The sequence below is a fragment of the Kogia breviceps genome, chromosome 1 (genome assembly GCF_026419965.1).
Source record: "Kogia breviceps isolate mKogBre1 chromosome 1, mKogBre1 haplotype 1, whole genome shotgun sequence".
Classification (NCBI taxonomy): domain Eukaryota; kingdom Metazoa; phylum Chordata; class Mammalia; order Artiodactyla; family Physeteridae; genus Kogia; species Kogia breviceps.
In genome coordinates this window covers 5,699,854-5,722,579 of record NC_081310.1, presented here as the reverse complement: position 1 = coordinate 5,722,579, position 22,726 = coordinate 5,699,854, and the positions used below count along the sequence as shown (strand labels likewise).

The 22,726-nt window shown below is 39.2% G+C and overlaps 1 protein-coding gene across 3 annotated transcripts in view; it reads right to left on the bottom strand.

Annotated features, from left to right (window-relative positions):
* KCNT2 (potassium sodium-activated channel subfamily T member 2) overlaps positions 1 to 22,726 on the bottom strand; it is a 377,107-nt gene that overhangs the window by 57,118 nt on the left and 297,263 nt on the right. For all 3 annotated transcript variants that reach the window (XM_059048725.2, XM_059048889.2, XM_067027514.1), the window contains 2 exons: positions 21,088 to 21,222; positions 8,484 to 8,595 (listed from right to left, as the gene is read on the bottom strand). In XM_059048725.2, the coding sequence (XP_058904708.1) occupies positions 8,484 to 8,595; positions 21,088 to 21,222 (247 nt within the window). The remainder of the gene's footprint in view (positions 1 to 8,483; positions 8,596 to 21,087; positions 21,223 to 22,726) is intronic.

The following is a 22,726-nucleotide window of genomic DNA, read 5'->3' as shown; positions in this document are numbered from 1 at the left end:
TGTTGCGGAGCACAGGCTCCGGACGCACAGGCGCAGCGGCCACGTCTCACGGGCCCAGCCGCTCCGCGGCACGTGGGATCTTCCCGGACCGGGGCACGAACCCCTGTCCCCTGCATCGTCAGGCAGACTCTCAACCACTGAGCCACCAGGGAAGCCCAGCCCTCAATTTAACATTTACAAAGACGATATTAAGGTCAAGAATTTCACATCTATGGTAGCACTTAGAGAAGGGCATTTATAAATATGATGTCCATCCCTATGAAGCTTACAAATTTGACAATGCTCAATAAAAGCTTTTAGAATCACATCCAAAAGTGTTGCATCCAAAGCATCACAAATCTGTGTCCTGTAAGTTCTCCTTCTAAAATCTTTATGTTGACTTTTCTACTCCTGTCGTTTGTTAATACTACCCTTAAAAAAAAGAACAGGAAAAGAAATGCTGCAATAAACCCTTGATCATGTACAGAAGTTATTGCTACTATAGTTCACTACAAAGCATGTCTATACAATATCATATGAACTTTGATCACGAATATCTTTCTGTAAACTTAATCTCACGCTTTACCAAAATGAATTTCTCATCATGCTGAATAATCACCCAACCAGTTACTCAAAGGTACTGACTAGCCCCTCAGAGAATCTCTGACCACCATCTCTGCACCCCTCTCCGGAGTCCATCCATTAAATTCCCAAACCCCAGCATTTACCCTTAGAATTATCTTAGAATTATTCCTTCTTTGCATCCTACTGCTACAGTAGTTGCTGGGGCTTAAACCGACTACTAATTTGCTAACCTCTAGTCTTTTGTAACTCCCAGTCATCCAACACGCTGCTGCCAATTCATATACAAACAATTGCAATAATGTAAATTTTTGTTCATAAATCTAAAATCAGTTTAAGATTCAGACTTTCTTGCAGAATACATGCCTGGAGAACTCAAAGGCAAGATTTCTGTGAAAAAGCAACATACCTTCATGAAAAGACCTTGTCCTAAGAATTTCCTGCCAAAAACTTGAGTCTATGGTATGGTCAGTGTGTCAGAGGCAGGGTGATCTTTGGCACACAGAGGTTTCTTTCACTCACATTATCCCTGCTCAATGATTTGCCAACGGAGAAGATACATTCCCTAAATCCAGTGGGTCGTTCTCTAATTTTAATAAAGGTTTAACTAATATTTCAAATGTTCTCTTTTATTATATACCTACATTTACATAGATGCTTCAGTTAAATTACATTACGTAGCACATTTAATTAAAACATTTTTTGGTTCAGTTACATTTTCCAGTTCGTACACTGTATCTTCCAAATACAGAAGTATTCTTTTACCTTCAGGGCTTACACTGCAGGAAAGGTACTCTCTTCCTTTTTCCACACATCTGAATCCTATTGATAAGTATCATTTTATAAATCATTCATTATTAAAGGTTCCAATCAAACACTAACTCATTTATTTACTAAATTAGTCAGTTAACAAATAACAAATACGTGTTGACAAGTCTACTCTACATAGGGCATTATCCTTAGTGCTAGGCAAACAGAATTCCTGTATAGAACTCATAAATTCTGTTCATATAGAATTATTGTGCATTGAATATGGACCAGGCACTACTAAACAAATATGGATACTTTCCTTGCCTACAAGAACTCACAAGCTGTGAGTGATACCAATAACAAATAGGGAAAACACTGGGGTGAGAATATGCAACAATACAGGGGTAGATGCTTGGGTAGCACCTAGGAAGGGCGTCATCTACCATGGTCTTCTGGTGGAAAAGTCGAGAGACTGAATTAGAAGTGATGTCTAAGTGGACATGCAAATATGAGTAGAAATTAGCCAGTAAATTGGGGAAGGGTAGGTGTTAGGCAGAAAGTTATAAACGAAAGGTTCAGCATCTGCTAGAAGCTGGATAGGAGTAAAGCTTAAAAGGCTTGAGGAGCTCTAAGCAATTCTGTTTGAATACAGCATTGAGTGCGAGTGTACGGGCTGGAGGAAGAGGTCAGAAGCGAGACTGGAACAGGAGCCAGGAATTAGATGTTAAAGTTCCAGGACACTTGAGAGGCAAAAGGATGTTATCAAGAATTGCACTGAAAAACAAGGGGGTAAATTGGGACAGTTCCAGGAAAAACAGGACATACAATGAACCCATTTTGAAATCATGTTAACAATTTTGAATTGTATCTTAAGCGTAATGAGAAAAGACTTACATCGTTTTTAAGAGGAGGAGTGATATGGCCACATTTCTAGAATGGTCATTCTGATGACAGTATGGAAAAATGGAGACTGGAAATGGGGAGCGGGCACGGGGAGACCAAGCGAGTTAAACGAGGGTGTTAAGGCAGCAATTCTCGTGAGAAATGAAGGTTTACAGAAACAGATCTTCTTCCAATATATTTAGACATCAGACATTAAATTTGAGGGGATTTTTGACTGAATTGGGCAGTAGAGAGAAGATGAGGATGATACCCCGCTTTCTGGATAACGGGGTGGATAAGCGTGCCCTTCTGTAAAAAAAAGGAAATGTGGAAGAAGAGAAGACTCTAAGTCAATTTGGACTTGAGTTTCAAGGTTAGTAGAAAAGTCCAATTGCTAAAAATATGGATCCAGCAGACAGTGGTTTGGAGCTTGGATTCTACAGACACACAAGGTGACCGGTCAAGTATTGCCACTTCTGGTTGGGTGATCTTGTACAAGTTACTTAAGCTCCCTGTTCCTCTGTTTCATCACCTGTGAAATGGGGTTCATATTGGTGATGACATTGCATTGTCATTATAATAAGCTAACAAGATAAACCATCTAAAAGTATTAGGTATAGTAAGCACTTACTGTCTTCTATTACTAGTAATTCTTGAAACACATCAAATGACGCATCACCTTGTGGACTTGACGTTGCTTGCTTTCTTCCTGTACTGACACTTCCAAGTTTTGACTGGGCTGGTCTGGTGTTATCCTTATAGCTCAAATATCACCTCCCCAAAGAGACCTTACATTAGCACCTTATTTAAAGTAGGCGTTCCCCAGCTACTTTTGAATATAATCCTGTTAGGACTTTCAGAGCTCTTCTGAAATCTATAATTCCTTGTTTATTTTTTTATTAGTTAACTGTTGGTCTCAGGTAGCTCAGCAAGTCCCAGGACAGTGCCTAACACAAGGCCTGGCACACAGTCAATGGAATTTTATTGAACAAATGAGTAAATACTTTCCACTTATAGTAATAGTAGTTGCCTGCACCTAGTGAAAATTTGTTGCATAAAGTTTAGAACATTTATATTAAGAGGGAAGAAGGAAACATTTGAGGTTTACTCAATACCCCGTCTTCTCGCTTTGGTTCTTTAGGTTTGAAGACGGAAAACCTGCAATGTTTGTGTTACATAAAGTTCTCTGACTTTAGTATTGCTTTTGACTATTGTGTTTTATAAAATACAATAGTAAATATTTCTATGATTGCTTCTAGTATAAATATATAATACCTTTTTTTCAGACATATCATATTGGCTTCCTTAGTAGAATTCTAGATTCAACTGAGGTCCCAATGATGATTTTGTGTTTTCCTAACAACCACTTATCTAAAAATACCTAAAAGAAATCTGAGAAATCCAAATCAGTATTAAAAGATCCCAGACACTTTAATACCTTTGGTCTTACCTATTTATTTCATTTGGTTTGTTACCATGAACATATGCTTTTGTTGGAAGAAGGAATTTGTTTCTGGCAGAAATTGTGTTTTCTTTAAACTGTGTCCATCCAGTACCATATGGAATAGATGATAAAATTGTTGGACTTAGCAGAACGTTGTGGGAGGTGAAAAAAGTGAAGAATTTTATTGGCATAAATTAATGGTTTCTATCCGTATTTTCTCAGCGACTGGCTTTTCTCACCACTCATCCTACTTGACCTTCTTTACACTGTTTGACATAACATCTCCTTTTATTCCCCTTTTCCTCCCTCTTTCTCCCTGTCCCTACCCTAGTTCACCAACAGCCCTCTAATCCTATTTCCAAATTCTCAAGTCCTAGGCAAACTAACTCCGCCTTTCCTCTCACAAAACTGCTAGCCCAGGGAGTGGCCTTTTGGATGCAAATACAGAAAATCCTTATATTAAAGTACCAAAGCCGTCAATGAGTTGCTAGGGTTTTATGTATCCTGTTTACAGAGCCTTCCCCAGAAAGAGGCTCGTCTCTACAGAAGGTACCCCATCATAGGGGCTCTGCTCAGCACCTCTGAGATGCACTGGCGCTTCCAGATTTCCTACCAGAGCCTCTCACTGAAGTGTGCTCTTGGGAACTGGGGAGAGAGAGGACCCTGCGCCATTGGTGGCTTTAAATCAATTTCTCTCTCTCGCTTGCTTTCATTTCTCATGTCTTTATATTGCAAAGAGAAAGAGGAGGTGATTCTAGTACTAAAGGGCATTTCTCTCTGCATGCCCACTTTTCTTCTTACTGGAAAGTAGGTTCCCACTACACCCATGCACACACGCACGCGCACACGCACACACACGCGCACGCGCACACGTGCACGCACATACGCACGCGCACACTGGAACACACATCTGTTCCAGTCTAAGCAGCAGCTTAGAGGGGGCGCATCTGATGGACACTCAGGGAGTCCACCTTGCTTATGAGGACTCAAGGCTAACTCAGACCCACGTCCCCAAAAACCCTTGAGTCAACCCAAGGCAAGTTCCTGCTGAAGGAGTTTGGGGTGTGCGGGACCCTCTTCCTTCTCTTAGAGAGGAATGCAGGGTCTTCTAAGCCATGTTATTACCCTCCTCCACTAAAAGACAAGTGGTCCTTGCCTTATAAATAGGGTGATTATGTAGTTAATCATCCACATCAGGACATCTTGACAGGAGCTCCTAGTAATTAGACTGAGACTATAGCCAGACGCTGGGAGTGCTGGGCCAGACTGGACTTCAGCCACTCCACTTATAAGCTAGAAACATGCGCTTTACAGACAATACACACAAGTCGCTTCCTGCACCCTGTTCTCCCGTGAAGGCCCTGAAGCTCCCGAGAATTGAGAAATTTGGAAAAGTGGAAGCTTCTGAAAGACATGTGGGTTCAGAAATAAAGAAAGAAAGGACGTTGAAGGATTAAACATGTGAATTTTGGTGGGGGAAGCATAAACATTCAACCTGTGACAACTTTAAACCTATTGTGTGAAATCGTACCTCTATGCACACTCGTTTTTTCTTTTATTTTTTGGGTACGCTGCACAGCTTGCAGGATCTTACTTCCTGGACCAGGTATTGAACCCAGGCCCCAGCAGTGAAAGCGCCCGAGTCCTAACCACTGGACTTCGTTATGCACATTCGTAATAGATACATTTGTCTATTAAAATAGTTATCCATATAAATTACATATCATCACTCCTCTAGAGTAGATCAGGCAGTGCTTTACTACATTTAAAAGCGATAGAAACCAATTAGCGTTCTCAAATTCTTCTTGGACCAATATGGGGGATGGTAAATATTTTCTTAAAAATTGGATAAGAAATTTTCCTGACGAATCCGGAAGAGAGCACCAAACTCTCCCTCAGCCATTATAGCACTTAGATTATTTTTTATTTATTTATTTATTTATTTATTTATTTTTGTGGGCCTCTCACTGTTGTGGCCTCTCCCATTGCGGAGCACAGGCTCTGGACGCCCAGTCTCAGCGGCCATGGCTCACGGGCCCAGCCGCTCAGCGGCATGTGGGATCCTCCCGGACCGGGGCACGAACCCGCGTCCCCCGCATCGGCAGGCGGACTCGCAACCACTGCGCCACCAGGGAAGCCCTAAAATTCATTTTTATGAAATGCATCAAAATAAGAAAAATGAAATGTCTTTAGAGGGAGATGAGACAAAAATTTCTCTTTTTTTTCTATTGTTGTTTTCCTCTCTTCGGGTTCCTTGTTACCCGGCACACTTCCCATCTCTGTTTAGCTCTCATACTGTTTCTGATGCCCACTACATCAGATTTTTAGGAGGAGTGTCAATGACCCAGTGATCAGTGACTGAACACGGGAAGTACAGTTGGTCCTCTGTATCTGCAGGTTCCACACCTGCCAATTCCGCCAACCACAGACTGAAAATACTGGGGGGAAAAAAAATTCCAGAAAGTTCCTAAAAGCAAAACTTGAATTTGCCACCTATACTCATTCTTGCAAATCCTATCACTTCTTAAATTTGAATGACAACTGCTTCATGACCAAAAAAAAGTGTCTTAAGCAGCCAAGCTGGTGTCTGTTTTAAATTCAAAACCTTGACTGTGTTTCTAAAGGTGAAGGCTCCATCTGTGAAGGAGCAAGTGCATCTAATTATAGGTAGAATAAAATGATATTCATAATTATGTTCAGAAGAATAAAAATCCACCACTTCCTCAGCCAACACTAACTCTAGAAAATATTATTGGGAATGTATTTGAATATTGGAAACAAAGACAGTTTCCTAATACTAAAAATACCTCCCTGTGCTTAGAATACGAATATAGGAAGAGAATTACTTTAAACAGTAAACTAGCTGTATACGTATAAGTGATAAGAAGCACTGGTTAGAAATGAACAGTTACCATGATCACTGATGGCACGTGTGTGAGATTGCCAGGGCTGCCATAAGGAAGTATCACAAACTGAGGGGCTTAAACAACAGAAATGTATCGCCCCTCAGCTCTGGATGCTCAAAGTCTGAAATCAAGGTGTTGGCAGTTTCGGTTCCTTCTGAGGACTGTAAGCGAAGGGTCTCTTCCAGGCCTCTCTCCTTGGCTTGTGGATGGCTGTCTTTCCTTTAAACGTGTCTGTCTCTGTGTCCAACTTTACCCTTTTTACAAGGATGCCAGCCATTTTGGATTAGGGTCCACCCCAATGGCCTTCTTTACCTTGCTTATCTCTGTAAAAACCCTATCGTCAAATAATGTCACCTTCTGAGGTAGTGGAGGTTAGGACACCAACACATCTTTTTTGGTGGGGAGAGGGACATAATTCAACCCACAATAGCACAACAGTCTAAAACAAGTCTGTGTGACGATCCTATTTCAATGGATAAAAATGATAATAAGTGAATTAAAAAAGGATTTTCCATGGTTTTATAGCATTCAAACCATTGGGTTCAATTCCACTTCCCCTAACTCCTCTGTTCCTAATAATTAGTTAATGTACTGATTTTTTGTATTCTTCTTGGGAAATATCTAGAAGATGCAAGGGTAAATATAAATCTAAAAAAAATGAATTTCCCTGATGCCAAAAAAGAAAGAAAACTCCCCTCTCCCACTTCTTTTTCCTAGAGAGTTTCCTTAAAAAAAACCTTGGAATTGTAAATCCTTTCCACGTCTCTCTGAGATGGATACAAAGCCTGAATAACCTCTAGTTATTTCCAAGAACGAAAACCACACCTTTCTGTCCCCGTAACATGACTTTGAAACAACGCCACTGTCTTCCTTAGCGTTATTCTCATCTCTTCCCAGTCCGAATAAGTCCCCACTTGAAAAGAGCCTCATTAAATACAATTCCCAATTCTTGATAAACTTTGACCTTCCTTTCCCCACTCCAACACATTGACAAAGCTCTCTTGAGCCTTAATTAGCTCTATCTGATTGCAGGCATTTTTTAGATTTGTGGGGAGAAAATTCATCTTTGGCTATTATAAAACCACTCTTATTTCTTAGGTGGACTTGAGTCTTTGACATGTCCAGGCCAACTTTTTTTGGATCCCAGGTATATGTTTTTTATTCATGGATGGCTCACTTGGGGTACAAATTTTGGAGACCTTTTATATAAAGTTGTGAAGAGAGGTGTTGGTTAGGAAGGCAAGGAGCAAGGAGTTTTAAGCAAAGGCAGATGTTCTGTTAACCTGAAGATTCCAAGGGCATTTATGACAGCAGTCATGCATCTCAACAGGTGACAGGCAGGAGGATGGATGCTCATGGGATAGAAGAGCAAACAACTTTCAATTTTAACAAATATTGATAAACCAAAAAAAAAAAAAAAAAAGCTCTCTTGAGGTGACAGCCGCCCTTACGTAAGCAATAAACTTGGCTTTGTCTCAGATTGTGAGCTTGTGTCTCATATTACCTCCTTTAGGAACTGACTTTCAACAAAGCCTACAAGTTTTCTAGCACTTTAAGGATTTACGAAAACTGCAAATTCCTATATAAATACAGATGTCTTGACATAGCACTCGTGATATTATCAATAATGGACATTATAAGTGAGTATATATATTCCTGTTGAGTTTAATTCTTTCATATATCATGCTTTCAATTTATGATTAATGATGATGGAACGAGATACCTCCATCATGTTCACTTGTGATAGAAATGGTTCAAATCCATCAATCCATACTTTTAAACAAATTATAAATTAAGATTTTAGCCCCCATATAGGAATTCAAAACAGCATTTTTAAGTTTTACTATTTCATGGCATTTCTTTCTACACGTAGAGATTTTAGAGTTAGTCTTTCAACCCAAAAGGTTAAATGCAACTTACTTCATGATGGGAATTCTTACCTTTTCCAGCTTTGAAAGAGCAAGGGAGTAACAGTCTTTGGCTCTGAATTGCATGAATCTCATGTTGGCTGGGTGGGTGAGCTCTGTGATAATACCGAGACTGGAAAACAACCTGCATTTCAAAGAAACATGTGCATTACACTAACAATCCAATATGGTATTTTTTATAACAACATATTTATGAGTGATACCTAGCTGTAGGCGTAAAACTACACGCAATGATAAGAGCAGGCCATGCCACATCACCTGTTCTGTGCAGTGCAAGAAAAATGAAACCCTCTTTCCCAAAGAATATTTTAACGAACATTTTAGCACCATAAGAAAAATAAATTCAGTAATTTGGCTTTTATTAGGCATTTTCTCGCCACAAATTCATAAAGCTGATTGAAGAAGTTACCTCATGGATAATATTGAAATAGAAATTTGTAAGATGAATATCCAGGTTGGCAAACATTTCCTATGATGGGCTTATTGTTCATAATTGAGTTCTTTGATCTATGGTTCCCCGTCCTCATAGTATGTGCTTTTAAATGCCAAATCCTGTTACAATGAACTTCTGAGAAGAGCAACTATTTTCACTGAAATAACAACTCATTGTAATGAACTGAGGCCATGGCTCAATTGATGGTGTTGTTCTAGAAGGATCCCGAGACTTCCCACTTGCCCAGAGTTTTGCATTAGCGTTCTTTCCATTTACCTCCTCTCCCTCAAAAACACACGTGTGCAAGCGCACACACACCCTTGCACACGCATGATTCCCCGCCCCCCGAAAAACCGGGCAAAATAAAACCACGGCAAACTTAGCTTCTTATTGTCGCTGTGCTTGGTGATCTGATCTCTAGCTGATGTCTGTGATCACTGGTAGCTCTCCTGGCTCAAATATTTTGAGATTCTCTGTGGCAGCCACGTCACGTGATAATCAGCTTTGCTCTCCATACAATATGTCTTCAAACCCAGTTACGGCCACTTCAGAGTCCTACCCGTAGCTGAACCCATGCCTTGAACTCAGGCACTAGAACTGACTGAAATATGCCGGCCGGGGACATCTGGTTCGTGGCTCAGAAACAAATCAGCGTCTCCAGCTGACCTCGCATTATCTGCGGGGTCCAGGAGTGAGGGCACTGTTACTCCATCTGCCTGAGCGCTTGGCTCGGTGTCTTAGAGAGGAAGCTGGGCGCCCTGACTCTGAACTCCAGAATGACGGATGCGATTACCCCTTTCCTTGGCTCTAACTCCCTAAAGCTGATGGATGGTTTGCTAGACCCTCTGCCTCCTCTCAGGGAGTGAGGGCCTGCCTGCAGCCTTGCCGGGCCTTCCCTGAGGGGCCCTCAGGTCAGTTTCCAGGGGGCTTTATTCACTCTATCAGTTAAGACCTAAAAAATGCTTAAAAACACTATATTTCAGAGTTATCTGTGAAAACTATATGTGCCCTCTTGGTTACATTGCTGGACTGGTATCGAGACTTACCTAATCAAAGCCTTTGAAAACTACGGTATCATCAAGTGTTTCATGAGATCCACTCTTCGGAGGAACAAATATAGCCACACAGCCTCATGTCCATTTTGAGAGCAAATATTATTGTACTTTAAGTACAACAGGTAACTTGTAATAAGTTGGATTGAAATAATATCAGCAAAAGAACAATCAAAACATAATTTCTTTTGTTGACTTTCAATGTTAAAAGTACAATTTTATTAGTGCAGTTCATCACGGTTTACAATAGTCCTGTTACCTTGAGTTGATTACGGAAACACTGAACCTCAGATTCTGTACAGGAGAGGTGGTATGAAACTTAGAGATACAGTTTTTGAAAGACTTAGCACAGTGTCTGATACATAACGGGTCCTGTTCCTTAGCTGTGGTGGTATGACTGTTTTCTTAATTTTTTTCTTTTCTCTCCTGTTGCTATTTCTGCTTGAAATGTAGTTTCCTCCCTCCTTACTTTCCTCCTCCTCCTCTATATTTGGAATCTCAACAATTATTTAAAGTTCTTATCAAATCTCATTGAGATGAAGCTGTACCATTGCTTAAAGTCAAAATCCACAGTGGCTTCTGGTATTTGGTTTATTTGTAATAGTGCTTATTACATTGCATTTTGCACTAAACACTGGTTGGTTTCATCCACACCTCAGCCCTCCTTCTAAAGCACAGCAGCCAGAAAGGCAAAGTTTCCCTCCTAGTAGTACACATTATATTCCTCTAATTGATAATTCTTTGTTACAATAAACACATTTCTCAGTTCAGATTTGTGTATTTTTGGTTTAGTGGATTAAATCTTGATGAAGAAGGTGTGTGATTTAACTAGATTCATTTATGGAGAAACACCATATAATCTGTATTCCTCAGGACTTTCTTTTAGAAGCTCTATTCTCGCTCAAAAGTTCCCAATGGTAGCACATGTGATTAAAAGTTCATTTTCTCAGAAACTTTTGAAAAATTAGAAGAGTGGCCTGATAGAAAAAAATATCAATGGACTTTTGGGCTGGTGCAACTCTATCTGGTAAGCCTAAGAGATGACAAATGTCGTACCATCTGGAAGTTTCCAAAGTATTCACTTAAGAAATATCTTAAAAGAACAATGTCTCTAAAGATATTGACCACGATATGGTGTGTCAATCGGCTGTCACAACAGAAACTAAAATGAATAAATAAGAGTAGCGGGACGTCCCTGGTGGTCCAGAGGGTAGGACTCTGCGCTCCCAATGCAGGGGGCCTGGGTTCGATCCCTGGTCTGGGTACTAGATCCCACGTGCATGCCGCAACTAAGAAGCCTGCATGCTGCAACTAAGACCCGTTGCAGCCTAAATAAATTAAAAAAAAAAAAAAAAAAAAAAAAGAGTATCAACATGGACGAATGAAAATAAAGCATGTAGTCTCATTTAGAGAATAAATGCCATATTCTTGATCTGAGCTTCTAAAAAGGAAAATTAACTGATCTGAGGTTTTTCTCTTTGTCTTTTTATTTAAAAAAAAAAAAAAAATCTTTTGGAAGGTTAAAGAAAGGTCCCAAACCCGATAATATCTAAAATTTACGGAGCATTATTCTTAGAGCTTTCCATGTATTGATTCCTGTAATCTTTAGAACATCAGGTTAAGGACCTCCTCGTTTTGGGTTTCCATCTGCACCCCTGGGAGGAGTTGAGGACATATGGCTCACCCCTGACTCTGCCTTTTCAGTACCTCTGGGTGGGTGCTGGTCTGAGCCAGGCCATGAAGGGAGCCCAGCCCTACAGGGCAGGCCCCGTGGCTGTCTAGCAGGGCTCCCGATCAAGGTTCTCCACTACTGCCAGGCACCAACGCTACTCAGTTCTGCCTAACATGGGATACCCAACTGCCTGACTTCTTTGGGTCTCGGCAGTTTCCAACTTGTTTAGGAAATCGAGAAGTCACTTACTATTTCTTCAAATTCCAAAAACTACTCTATGATTTACTTACAATTATTAGTTTACGGTCGAAGAAACTGAGGCCCAGAAAAACCAAATAAAACTTTCAAGGTAACATTCTAGTAGGTAGCAGAGCCTGGGTCACAAACAGTCGGGGTCTAGAACACGAACCTGCCCCCCTCCCTATTTTAATAAATAGGTAGGTAGGAAAGGAAACTCAAATGACCCAAATAAAATAGTAAGTTATGAAGAATATCTAGCAACGTGTTGGAGTTTCAGATATTACAAGTCAACTCTCTTTTAAACTTTCGTAATCTCTACTTCTGTATCTAACCAGAAATAGTAGCTGTTAGATCATAACTTCATTATTGTTGTTTCAATTTACTGAGGACAATATTTAGTATCTAATTTAGCAAATAAATATTGAGTGTTTGCTGTTGGAGAGCTCTGGTCTCCAGGGGATAAAAAAGAAGTAGAACATGAAATTCCTGCCTTTAGATTAGACTCTTATGATCTAATAGAGGAAACTGCAAAAAAATCATAAATTATAAGGATGTACATATTTTTCTAAGGAGGATAAATGTGGCTGACTGAAATCTGTGGTTCACAAATTAAATAGCTTTAAGATGCTAGTGAATGGATAGCTTGTGAGGAACATCTTGGAAAGTACTGAGATATATGGCCAGAGAAGGAATTTCTGGGGAAACAAAGAGTAAATGAATGAAAAATGTACCTAATCTTTTGGAAATTTTTATTTTCTTTGAGAAATATGGCTTCTATTTTTCACATATATTATTTTTCTAACTTTAGACAAATTTGTGACCACTTGAATTCTTTTGTTTATAATCCTTTTCTAACACATTACATCAAACAGAAATATATATATATATAGGTAGCCAGATGTATTTGAGGTCTTAGTAAGAGTCGGGAATAAATGATGGGGTGATCTAGTCACTGTATTTAAGTGACTTCTAGAGTTGAAATTAGATCGGACAACAAAATTTATGTGATGTGCCATTTCTGTTCTATATAATTGAACCTACACCATTTATTTTAGTTTAAACTGAGAAACTGCACTAAGTCTGCCACCTAGTGAAAATCTAGAACTAAATAATACTTGAATAATGAAATATTTTATTGTAGTGCCCTTCGTATCTATAAAATATTACTTGTATTCAATGATAATACTTTTTTATATTTGCAAATTTGGTTGTCTAATAGATTTAATTATATATCTTTAAAATACTAATACTGTACATCCATTTCTGAGCCTTAATATGACCTAAATACATTTTGAATATATAACATTTTAGAAATAAATGACATCATAAGTCTCTTTTCCCTAGGTACTAGGATCATCATAAAGCAATATAGTAATTGAAAATAATGTACTTTGTTCTACTTTAAATTGTTCTACAATTACTTCTCTAGTTAATTCTCTAGTTTAAGTTTTAAATGACTTGTTTAATACTTTCCTTGTACATTGGAGAAAAACTTGCTATCCCAAAATGTCTTTGGATGTTGAAATGCCTGTCTTTTATTCAAGACACATTTTGATGGGCCAATTTACTTGGTGATGTAAGTATAATTGTGTAAAATATCTATGGAATTGTCATCTGCTTGAATTAATACATTTAATAAATAATTTTGATATGCCCAGGTATGTTAACCAACACAAAGATGAAAACCATGCCATATACTCCATTTCAGAGACTGGGAGAACTGTGAGAGTAGCTGCCTGTATATATTAAAGCAAAAGCAACAAACATCAGAACATACAAATCTGAAAATTGTTTACAATATTTTAATAAAAATATTACTTAGTGAGCTAGTGTGTTACACTATAAATTTTGATCTGCGGTGGCTGGGGATGATGTTTCAGAATAACGAAGGGTGTATATTATTATGAAAGGTATAGAAACACACTTAGATGCATGAGACCCCAGTTTTAGACTATGATTGAATATTGGCACTAAAACGAACATGAACGTATTTTTTCACAAATGTTTTTAAAACACTTTAGATCTGAGTCTGGGGTAGTAGTAATAAATGACAGTATAATAAATATCAGATATCTCCTGCATTTAAAATTTTAATCCATGTAAACCAAACAAAATATTAAAATTTTTGCACTGTATAAAAAACCACTCTTGCACTGATACGTATTCGGGATCGATGTTTTGAATTACATCATTTCCCAAGTGCCTACGTGTGTTATTTCCTCAGTAAGACTATGACTATCTTGCCAAGCTAGAGACGATATTCCTTTTTTACTTTTATTTTATTTATTTATTTATTTTATTATTATTATTATTTTTTTTATTTATTTTTTTTTTCGGTATGCGGGCCTCTCACTGTTGTGGCCTCTCCCGTTGCGGAGCACAGGCTCCGGACGCACAGGCTCAGCGGCCATGGCTCACGGGCTTAGTTGCTCCGCGGCATGTGGGATCCTCCCGGACCAGGGCACGAACCCGTGTCTCCTGCATCGGCAGGCGGACTCTCAACCACTGCGCCACCAGGGAAGCCCTACTTTTATTTTTAACTTGACATCTATGCTCTCAGAGTCCTTGCAATTCAAAAGTCTTCTAACTGGTTGGTTTTCACCCACTCTCACTTTTCCCCAAACCATTCTTCACCCTGTAGCTAAAATAATATTTTAAACTTTCCTATCTTTCAATGATTTCCTGTTATTCTTAAAATAAAGGGCAACTTACTAGAGTGTTCTTCAAAGCCATGAATAGTCTGGCTTCCGGTTTCCATCTCAGCCTCTGGCATCCCTTCCTCTGGCTCTGCTCCAAGTCCTTGGATGTTTGGTACCTACAGCCTTGGTATTTGCTGCCTCCCTGTGGAATGCTGTGCTCCTCTTTTAAGCCCATTTACTGCCTTTATCTTTTTAGTAAAAGACCAGTTCCTCAGGGAGAGGCATTCCTTCACCCACTGGACTAGATCACATATATTCTTCTCTTTTCTTTCATAGTAGTTGCCAAATTTATAATCCTCTAGCTAAGTACTTAAATGACTTGCTTAATACTTTCCTTGGATAGTAGAGCAAAACTTCCTACCCCAAAATGTCTTGGGCAGTTGAAGTGGTTGCTTTTCATTCAGGGCACATTTTGATGTGTCTATTTAAATTTAATTTAGATACTAATACTCGTTCATAAAAATGTGAAAAGGTTCAACATTTTCCAAATGTATCGAGAGCCTTGTTAGGTAAAACTTTAGCAAGAGAAACTTAAATTTGAAAGTGAGGACCTGCTTTTCTTTTAATGTGGAAATCAGACAGGGGATCTTTGTACTAGGAAGACTCCCTTGAGTGTTTCTCTTAGAAATGTAAGGAAAGGTGCTTAGACAGGTAGGAGAGAAAGTTTAACAGGATCTAACCTGACAAAGACCTTATCTGCGAATGTCTTCTGTGCTCTGAAATGCTCTCTGGGGGAGGTGGTGGGCCAGCTGCGAAGGATTCACAGTGTCTTCTGGGCAAAGTAGTGGAGCCATTCCCTTACTCAGGGGGTCTGGAACCTCTGGGCTAGAGGTCATCCCAGAGGAAGTTTGCTGCTTTATGGGGCTACTAAGAACCCATAAAGGAAAACTCACCTTGCGAGAAAGAACACATCGGGGTAAGGACCCACTTAGGTCCTTCTGGAGAGACAGCTCATGCTGACACAGAGCATGGCTGGAGGCTCCTCTTGGTCCAGCCATCCTAGCACGCACTTCAGAGCGTTCACTAAACGAGTGTTAAAACTCTGGACACCGTGCTCTAGGCTTTGGATGTTAAAGATGAATCACTTCCTGGGTGGGTTCTCTGGGGCCAAACCAGCAAATAGGTAATCGCCACAGAATGTGGATGAAGACACATTAAACTGCGTTGTCCAGGTTTCAATCACAAAACTATGTCACAGATGCAATTCCAGACGGGAAGGAATTCTCCCCATGCCCCCAAGGCTCCCCTTCCCACCTCCCACAAACACTGTCAGTGAATTAAGGAGCTTCTCCTGTTTGCCTTTGGTCTTTTGGGACTAACTTTGAAGGTCCTTGGACAATCTGGGGAGAAGCGAGCCCTGTTGAGTAAAGCTGTGTGTCCTAGTAAGCTGGGCAGGTAGGGGCTCAAGCCATCAATCTGAGCTTCTGAATAACAAATTTACCCTTATTCCAGACTGGTCATACCAGTTACATCAATAGGTTGTGAACTAGAGCACTCTTACTCTCATTTCATACTTGAATTCCATCTCATTCTTGTGTCCTGGGCTCTAATATAAGCACAGATTGAAGACTTCTCTAACATACTCCTTCACAGTTTTAGAAGCAAAAAATGTAAAAGTCAAAAAACCCCACGTCCCAACAGAATGTCAAAATAATCAAGTTAAAATGGCACGGCCCAAACAGCTAAACAGTCAGAAATGCTAGCATAAAATGTAGCATCACCCCATATAAAGTAACAGTATATAGTACCCTCTATTTGCCTAGTACCATCCAGGTACTACGGAGATCACAAGATTTGATTGTCCCCTAGAAATAAATAAGCCAAAGAAAATATTGCATCTAAATTCTTGCCCCAATTTTCTAACTAATAAAGTAACCATGATGTCTGCTTCCACATTTTCATGACCACGATATTTTAGAAACTGCAACTTGAGGACACTGCCAATTATTATCTGCCTATTACGTGCCAGGCGCTGCTGAGAGCTTTTCAGAAATCTTCTCACTTAGTCCTTTCAACAACCTTGCTTGGCAGGACGACACCACAGTGTGGCACATTCAGGCTGCCTAGATTAAAATGAACTTGCTGCTAGACTTCGGGACTCTTCTGATTTAAATCCTAAGCTCCGTCAATATCAGCTGCATGACTCTTAAGATAGTTAGTTCTCTTTACGTTAAAATGCTTCAGCATAATCAGTGTGACAGGTTCAAGGTTTGGTTTAAGAGAAACTCCAGGTGCAGCTAAGCATTCTATTTCACCACCCAGGGTGGCACAGTTTGTTTTTGTAATCAGAGTACACATCCCAGAACTGAAATGGCTTCTGTTAGCCATACCTCTATCAACCCCCAGCCTTACCAGTTAACCAGTAAGAAATTGGCTCTCGTCTGAGGAAATGAAGATCATAAAGGATCTTCATCTTATGACTCGTTTGAGGTCATCAAGATGCAAGGATCGGCTGAGATCTTTTAGACGTACTATTGTTGAAATGATTTCTAGGCCCAAGATGGAGTGGCTCCTGCTCTGCGTGCCATGGTAATATACACAATGGAATATTACTCAGCCATAAAAAAGGAACGAAATTGGGCCATTTTATTTATTTTTATTTTTTTAAGGGCCATTTTTAGAGATGTGGATGGACCTAGAGTCTATCATACAGAGTCAAGTACTGATAAGTCAGAAAGAGAAAAACATGTATCATATATTAACGCATTCCCTGTTCCTGTAAATGTCCCACTTGACCAGAAATAGATTATAGTCAGTCAGCCGCCCCCCAAATGCCAAGCCAACTCTGGGCTCTGTACTTATATCCATCCTTGTTCCTTATTCATTTTCTATTTTTTTTTTCTCTTCCTTGTTTCTTATTCTTTAAGCTATAAAACCTTCCTGCTTCTCACCCCAGTTGGGAGTTCTCTGGACCCTCGGGAATGGAGACTGTCCACTTCATGAAGTGTTTAGTCATGTTTAACACTATTTACTCTTGCACACTCAATGAGTAAGAACCTAGTTCCCTTGGAGATGGGGCCCTAGGCTTTTATCCTAAACAGTCTGCTATCCACCCGCTGTGACTGGGCTTCTGGGGGCCTGATGCTTTCTTATAAGAGTAACTGGGTCCTCTCTCTGGAGCGCTGTCACCTGCCTCTAGGAAATCTCATGCAAGCTGGTGGGTAGAAAATCTGCAAGTACACAAAACTCGGAGTAGGAGGAAGACAGAAAAGGGAAACCGAGTGGAGATCTGTGTTAGCCCAGAGGAGATAATCAGGAATTGGCTGTTTAGGGTCTCAGCACAGGACTGTTTGTCATGACTGATCTTGGAGTTTAATCTGGGTAAAGAGGGAAGAAGAGCCCTCAGGCGACTAAGGACAGTAGAATCAGTGGACAGTAGAATCAGTGGACAGAAGAATCAGTGGACAGTAGAATCAGTGGACAGAAGAATCAGTGGACAGTAGAATCAGTGGACAGAAGAATCAGTGGACAGTAGAATCAGTGGACAGTAGAATCAGTGGACAGAAGAATCAGTGGACAGAAGATTCCAGTAGGAAAGGACTGTTCGGAGTGGGGAATATGGGAAGCAATGAGGTGGAAAATAAGGAGTAGTGCTCAGAGAGTTGAATGAAATTCACAATCTGGAGGGGGAATGACTGGTACTCTAATGACCATGAGAATCGGTGGCTAAGGTCAGACATCGAAAGGACCATCCGCGTAGGATTTTTGAAAACTTCAAGAATTACGGTTGGGAAGAAGCAGGGATGGCGAGAGTCACAGTGAATCAAGAAATGAAACCTTCAAGGACTGTGGCAGAGTGACCTCAAGGGTGATATGTGACTGACTGCGCCGATGACATGAATCTACCAAGTCTGTACGATTTGGGTCATTTATCTACATAAACGGTATTCCATATACCATAGGGACCCACTTGTATCTGACTCTTTTATTATGTAAGACTAGCCTAGTTTAGCATGCCTAGATTAACAGCTGATGAATTACTCCATAAAAAAGTTTCGTAGATTTTTTAAAGTTTATTTTAAATATTACTGTATTTTTAAAAATTGAAGTAGAGTTGATTTACAATGTTGTGTTAGTTTCAGGTGTACAGCACAGTGATTCAGTTACACATACCTATATATATATATATATATATATATATTCTTTTTCAGACTCTTTTCTCTTATAGGTTATTACAAAATACTGAATAGAGTTCCCTGTGCTATACTGTAAGTCCTTGTTGGTTATCTATTTTATATATAGTCGCGTGTATATTATACTGTAAGTCCTTGTTGGTTATTTTTTTATATATAGTCGCGTGTATATGTTAATCCCAATCTCATAGTCTATCCCTCCCCTCCTTTTCCCCTTTGGTAACCATAAGTTTGTTTCCTATGTCTGTGGGTCTATCATATTTTTTTTTCCTGAAAAATACTGTTATGTACTTAGAAAAATGATAATACCTTTAGGGGCACAGGAAAAGAGAGAACAAAATTTGGGTATCTCATAGTTTTTTTTTCAAATTTCTGCTTGAAACTGTTCAGTCTCGATGTTTTTATGAGCCATACAAATCGCATAATTTCTAAAATGTTCTGCTGAACATAGGTAAGCTTAATAGTGAAAAGATCCAAAATCACTCATTCGCTCATCCAGTCATTCTTTCAATACGTGATGCCTCCTGCACCAGGTACTCGGGGAAGGCAAGCCTTCCCACCATCAGCAACCACGTGTGCAGCTGCCCTTACTTATTCTGGTCAGCTAGGTCATTGAAAAAGATTAAGTAGAGCCTTTGCGCCTCTCAGTAAGATGGGGGTTTATTATTCTCTTGAAATAAAAATAATTCATTCAGAGAATACGTCAAATCAATAGAACTGTCGCCATAAGAGAAATAAACTCACAATAAGCTGAAAATTAAAACGGCATGTTTAATCGAAAAGACCAGGATCCTCTCCTGTTAAAACTATAATTAGCTTTTGCCAAGCATGGAATCAAAAAGTATGATTTTACTTGTTTCATTGGCTATAAATCTCATCCATCTAAATTCATTTTCTACCCTGTGGTTTCCTTTTTCATTCTCTAGAGAAAAAAGAATGCTTTTATATATATATATATGTCACATTTTCAACATGTGCTATGCTACCTTTAAATATACTATTTACATAGCTCAATGACTAGTTAGCTATATTCTAAATGAACTGCCCAGTACAGTAACTTTAGGGGGTGTATTACTCCTTCTGGAACAGGAGGAGGTTCTAATGAAAGTTAGGGTAGATTTTTCCAATTGCTGTGACAGATTCTTCACATACCTGATTTCCTGTCCTCACACTGACACTGTAAGAAGGGTTAATTATTCTCCACACGCATTTTATAGATGAGGGAAACTGAATTTCAATGAGGTTAAGAAACATACTCAAAGTCACAGTAATTTTCTGCGGGAACCTCTGGGATAGAGATCATGTTAGATGTAGTCTGTTGCTATAGTGTTCCAAGGTCTGTAGCTTTTCCACTCTGCCCCACGTAAGTGATAAGTCTATGGCTAATAATTATAGTAGCTAACATTTATTGAGAAATTGAAAATGACCAGGCAGGTACTAAGGCATTATATGTTTTTAAATCTCCAACAATCTTGTGATTAAGACATCAAGGTTTAGAGAAGGGAAGTAATTTGCCTAAGATCATATAATAAATAGTCAACTTAAGTGAGACACACATCTTGGCTCTCTCTCTTGAATTCTGACCTCAAACTACAAACATAATTATCCTCAATATATGGTTTGCTACAATACAAAGGTATGAAGTGAGGGGAGATAAAGATAGAGTTCAGATTGCTTTATTTACTTTCGTAATTTGGTAGCTCAGATATTTCCTTTAGACTTCTGCAAAATTCATAAAACTGAAATAATGACCTTTTAGTTATTTACATTTTAAGATGATTTTAGGAAGAATCATTCCAAGTGACGCCGATGTCTTGATTTATTGGCAATTTTGACTTTGCCCACAGCATGAACTTTTCTCTGGTCAGTATTGATCATTCTTACGCAAAGATGGCCCTAAGGGGAATTCCTACCCGCATGGGTTTAATTATTGAAAGACAGGAAGTGTCTTTGGTGTGAGGAAGTGAGGATAACATGGTGACCTGGTTCCTAACCTGGGTATATTAGCCTTGCAATCTTTTCTTCCTGGTTACTCGGTACGTCAATGCATACCTTTGGCTACTTCTGGGCATAACACCAAAATCACACATGGCGTGGTTTGGCAAAAGTCATGACTGCTACTTCACACAGTTTTTTAGAATTTCTTAAACTGTACGAGAACACAAATGCATTATTCTTTTTATTTTTAAAAGAACTGCTGACCTGGTGTTCGAGATTAAACTTCACACAGTACCAGCCATACATTAGGCCCTAAATGAGTATTTGCTTTAGGATGAAATGAGTAAACATACCTGCAGCGTAAATGTCTCATGTTCATTCTTTATACACAGGGCCACAGAGTCATATATTTCACGGATGCTGAAGGGCTGGGTTATCCAGACATTTACCTGAAAAGCGTCTGCACGTTCACAATCGTTTTCGCATCTGCCATGTAATCTTCCTCGGCACTCATGGTGCTTTCTTTGTCCACAACCACCATGTTGGCAGCGAAAGTCACTCCACACCTGAGTAAATCGTCTAGACTTGGATAAAAACCAACAGAGAAAAGTGAACTCTCAATAAATCTCAGTACTAGCATGGTGCTAAAACTTGCTTACACCCCTGCGCTTACAGGCAAATAGGTTGCCCTTATACGCGGCTTTCACAGAGTGGACGCTGGTAGATGTTATGGGAACTGATATAAGACAATATTCTCTACTGATATGAAGTAAATTGTATTTGGGGTTTCTTTATGTTTCATTAGAGCTCAACCATTTCAAAGCACGCATGCATTAAGGATCTTTATTTAATAATACTTATTAATTTTATAAATAAAACATGGAAACACCCATTTTACCATCAAATAGAATTACAACATGTTAGAACCTTGTTTTTACAATTAGCACATTATTTCAAAGACACGACATTCACATTTTTTTTTATCCCTGAGGCACTTTTGGTAAGAATAGAAATGAACACCTATTAATTTAGATGGTCAAAACTAATAAGGAAATATATTTATTAAAAATACTTATTTTTAAATGTCTATTATTTGTGTAAAGCTATGTGTTATACATTGGTTCTACACAGCCAAGAGCACGTAAAATACATAAATATCGGTTGCATTCAAGCCTACCTTTTAGCCACTTTTGAGCAAGTGATTGAATGAACTAATTTTGCTGGTTGCAGGAAATAATTGCTAAACTAGGACACAAGTTCCTATGAGTTACCACAGAGCCAGTCTTCTCCCCATCACTGATAAAAATTTTACCTAGCACTGAATTTAAAACAATGTTACCATGAAAGCTGAATTAAGAAAACGATTATATCTCATTGCCTTTGCTTCACACAAACTACAAAAATAGGACTGAACTGGATAAGGGAGGTTGTATCAAAACTTGAACGAGTGCAAGAGTATTCTAGGTTCAGAACTGACTGAAGATAGATGAGAAGAATTGGGCTAACTGATTTCTACATCTTTTGATTTAAAATGAGAAGTGTAAAGCTTAAAGAACAGTAGCTCTTTTTAGCTTCTTAAACGGAAGAGTCAGTTCCCCAAGGATCTTCTCCAAGTGCATGATCTCTTGAATTAGTCATCTCACTAATTCACTAGTGGGAATTTTCCTTTTATGGGAAGGCAAGAGGCAGGATTTCTTCCTCTTTTATATGGTTCGAGAGACCATTGCCAAAGCTTTGAGTCCAAGGTCCCCAGGAGCAGTCCAGAAAAACATATTTCCCTTGAATCAGGCACAGTGTTCTGTGGCAGGGATTTTATGGCTAAAACTGTGGAAACAGAATGTTATTCCAAATAAATTTCCTACGGTGAGAGGGGCCAGGACCATAACATCCAATCCATATGATGACCAAGTTTAAATCTCTAGGAATACTTTACTAGGGTGTTTCTTTTATCTAGGAAGTTCATAATTGTTCTTACATCCATTAAAATACATTTTTTAAAAAGAAAGAAGTAGGTGGAAGATGAATGTGATATGGTCCCTTATGTACCATAAAAATGATGCCTAAATCTTATGTCTTCAACCGACCTTA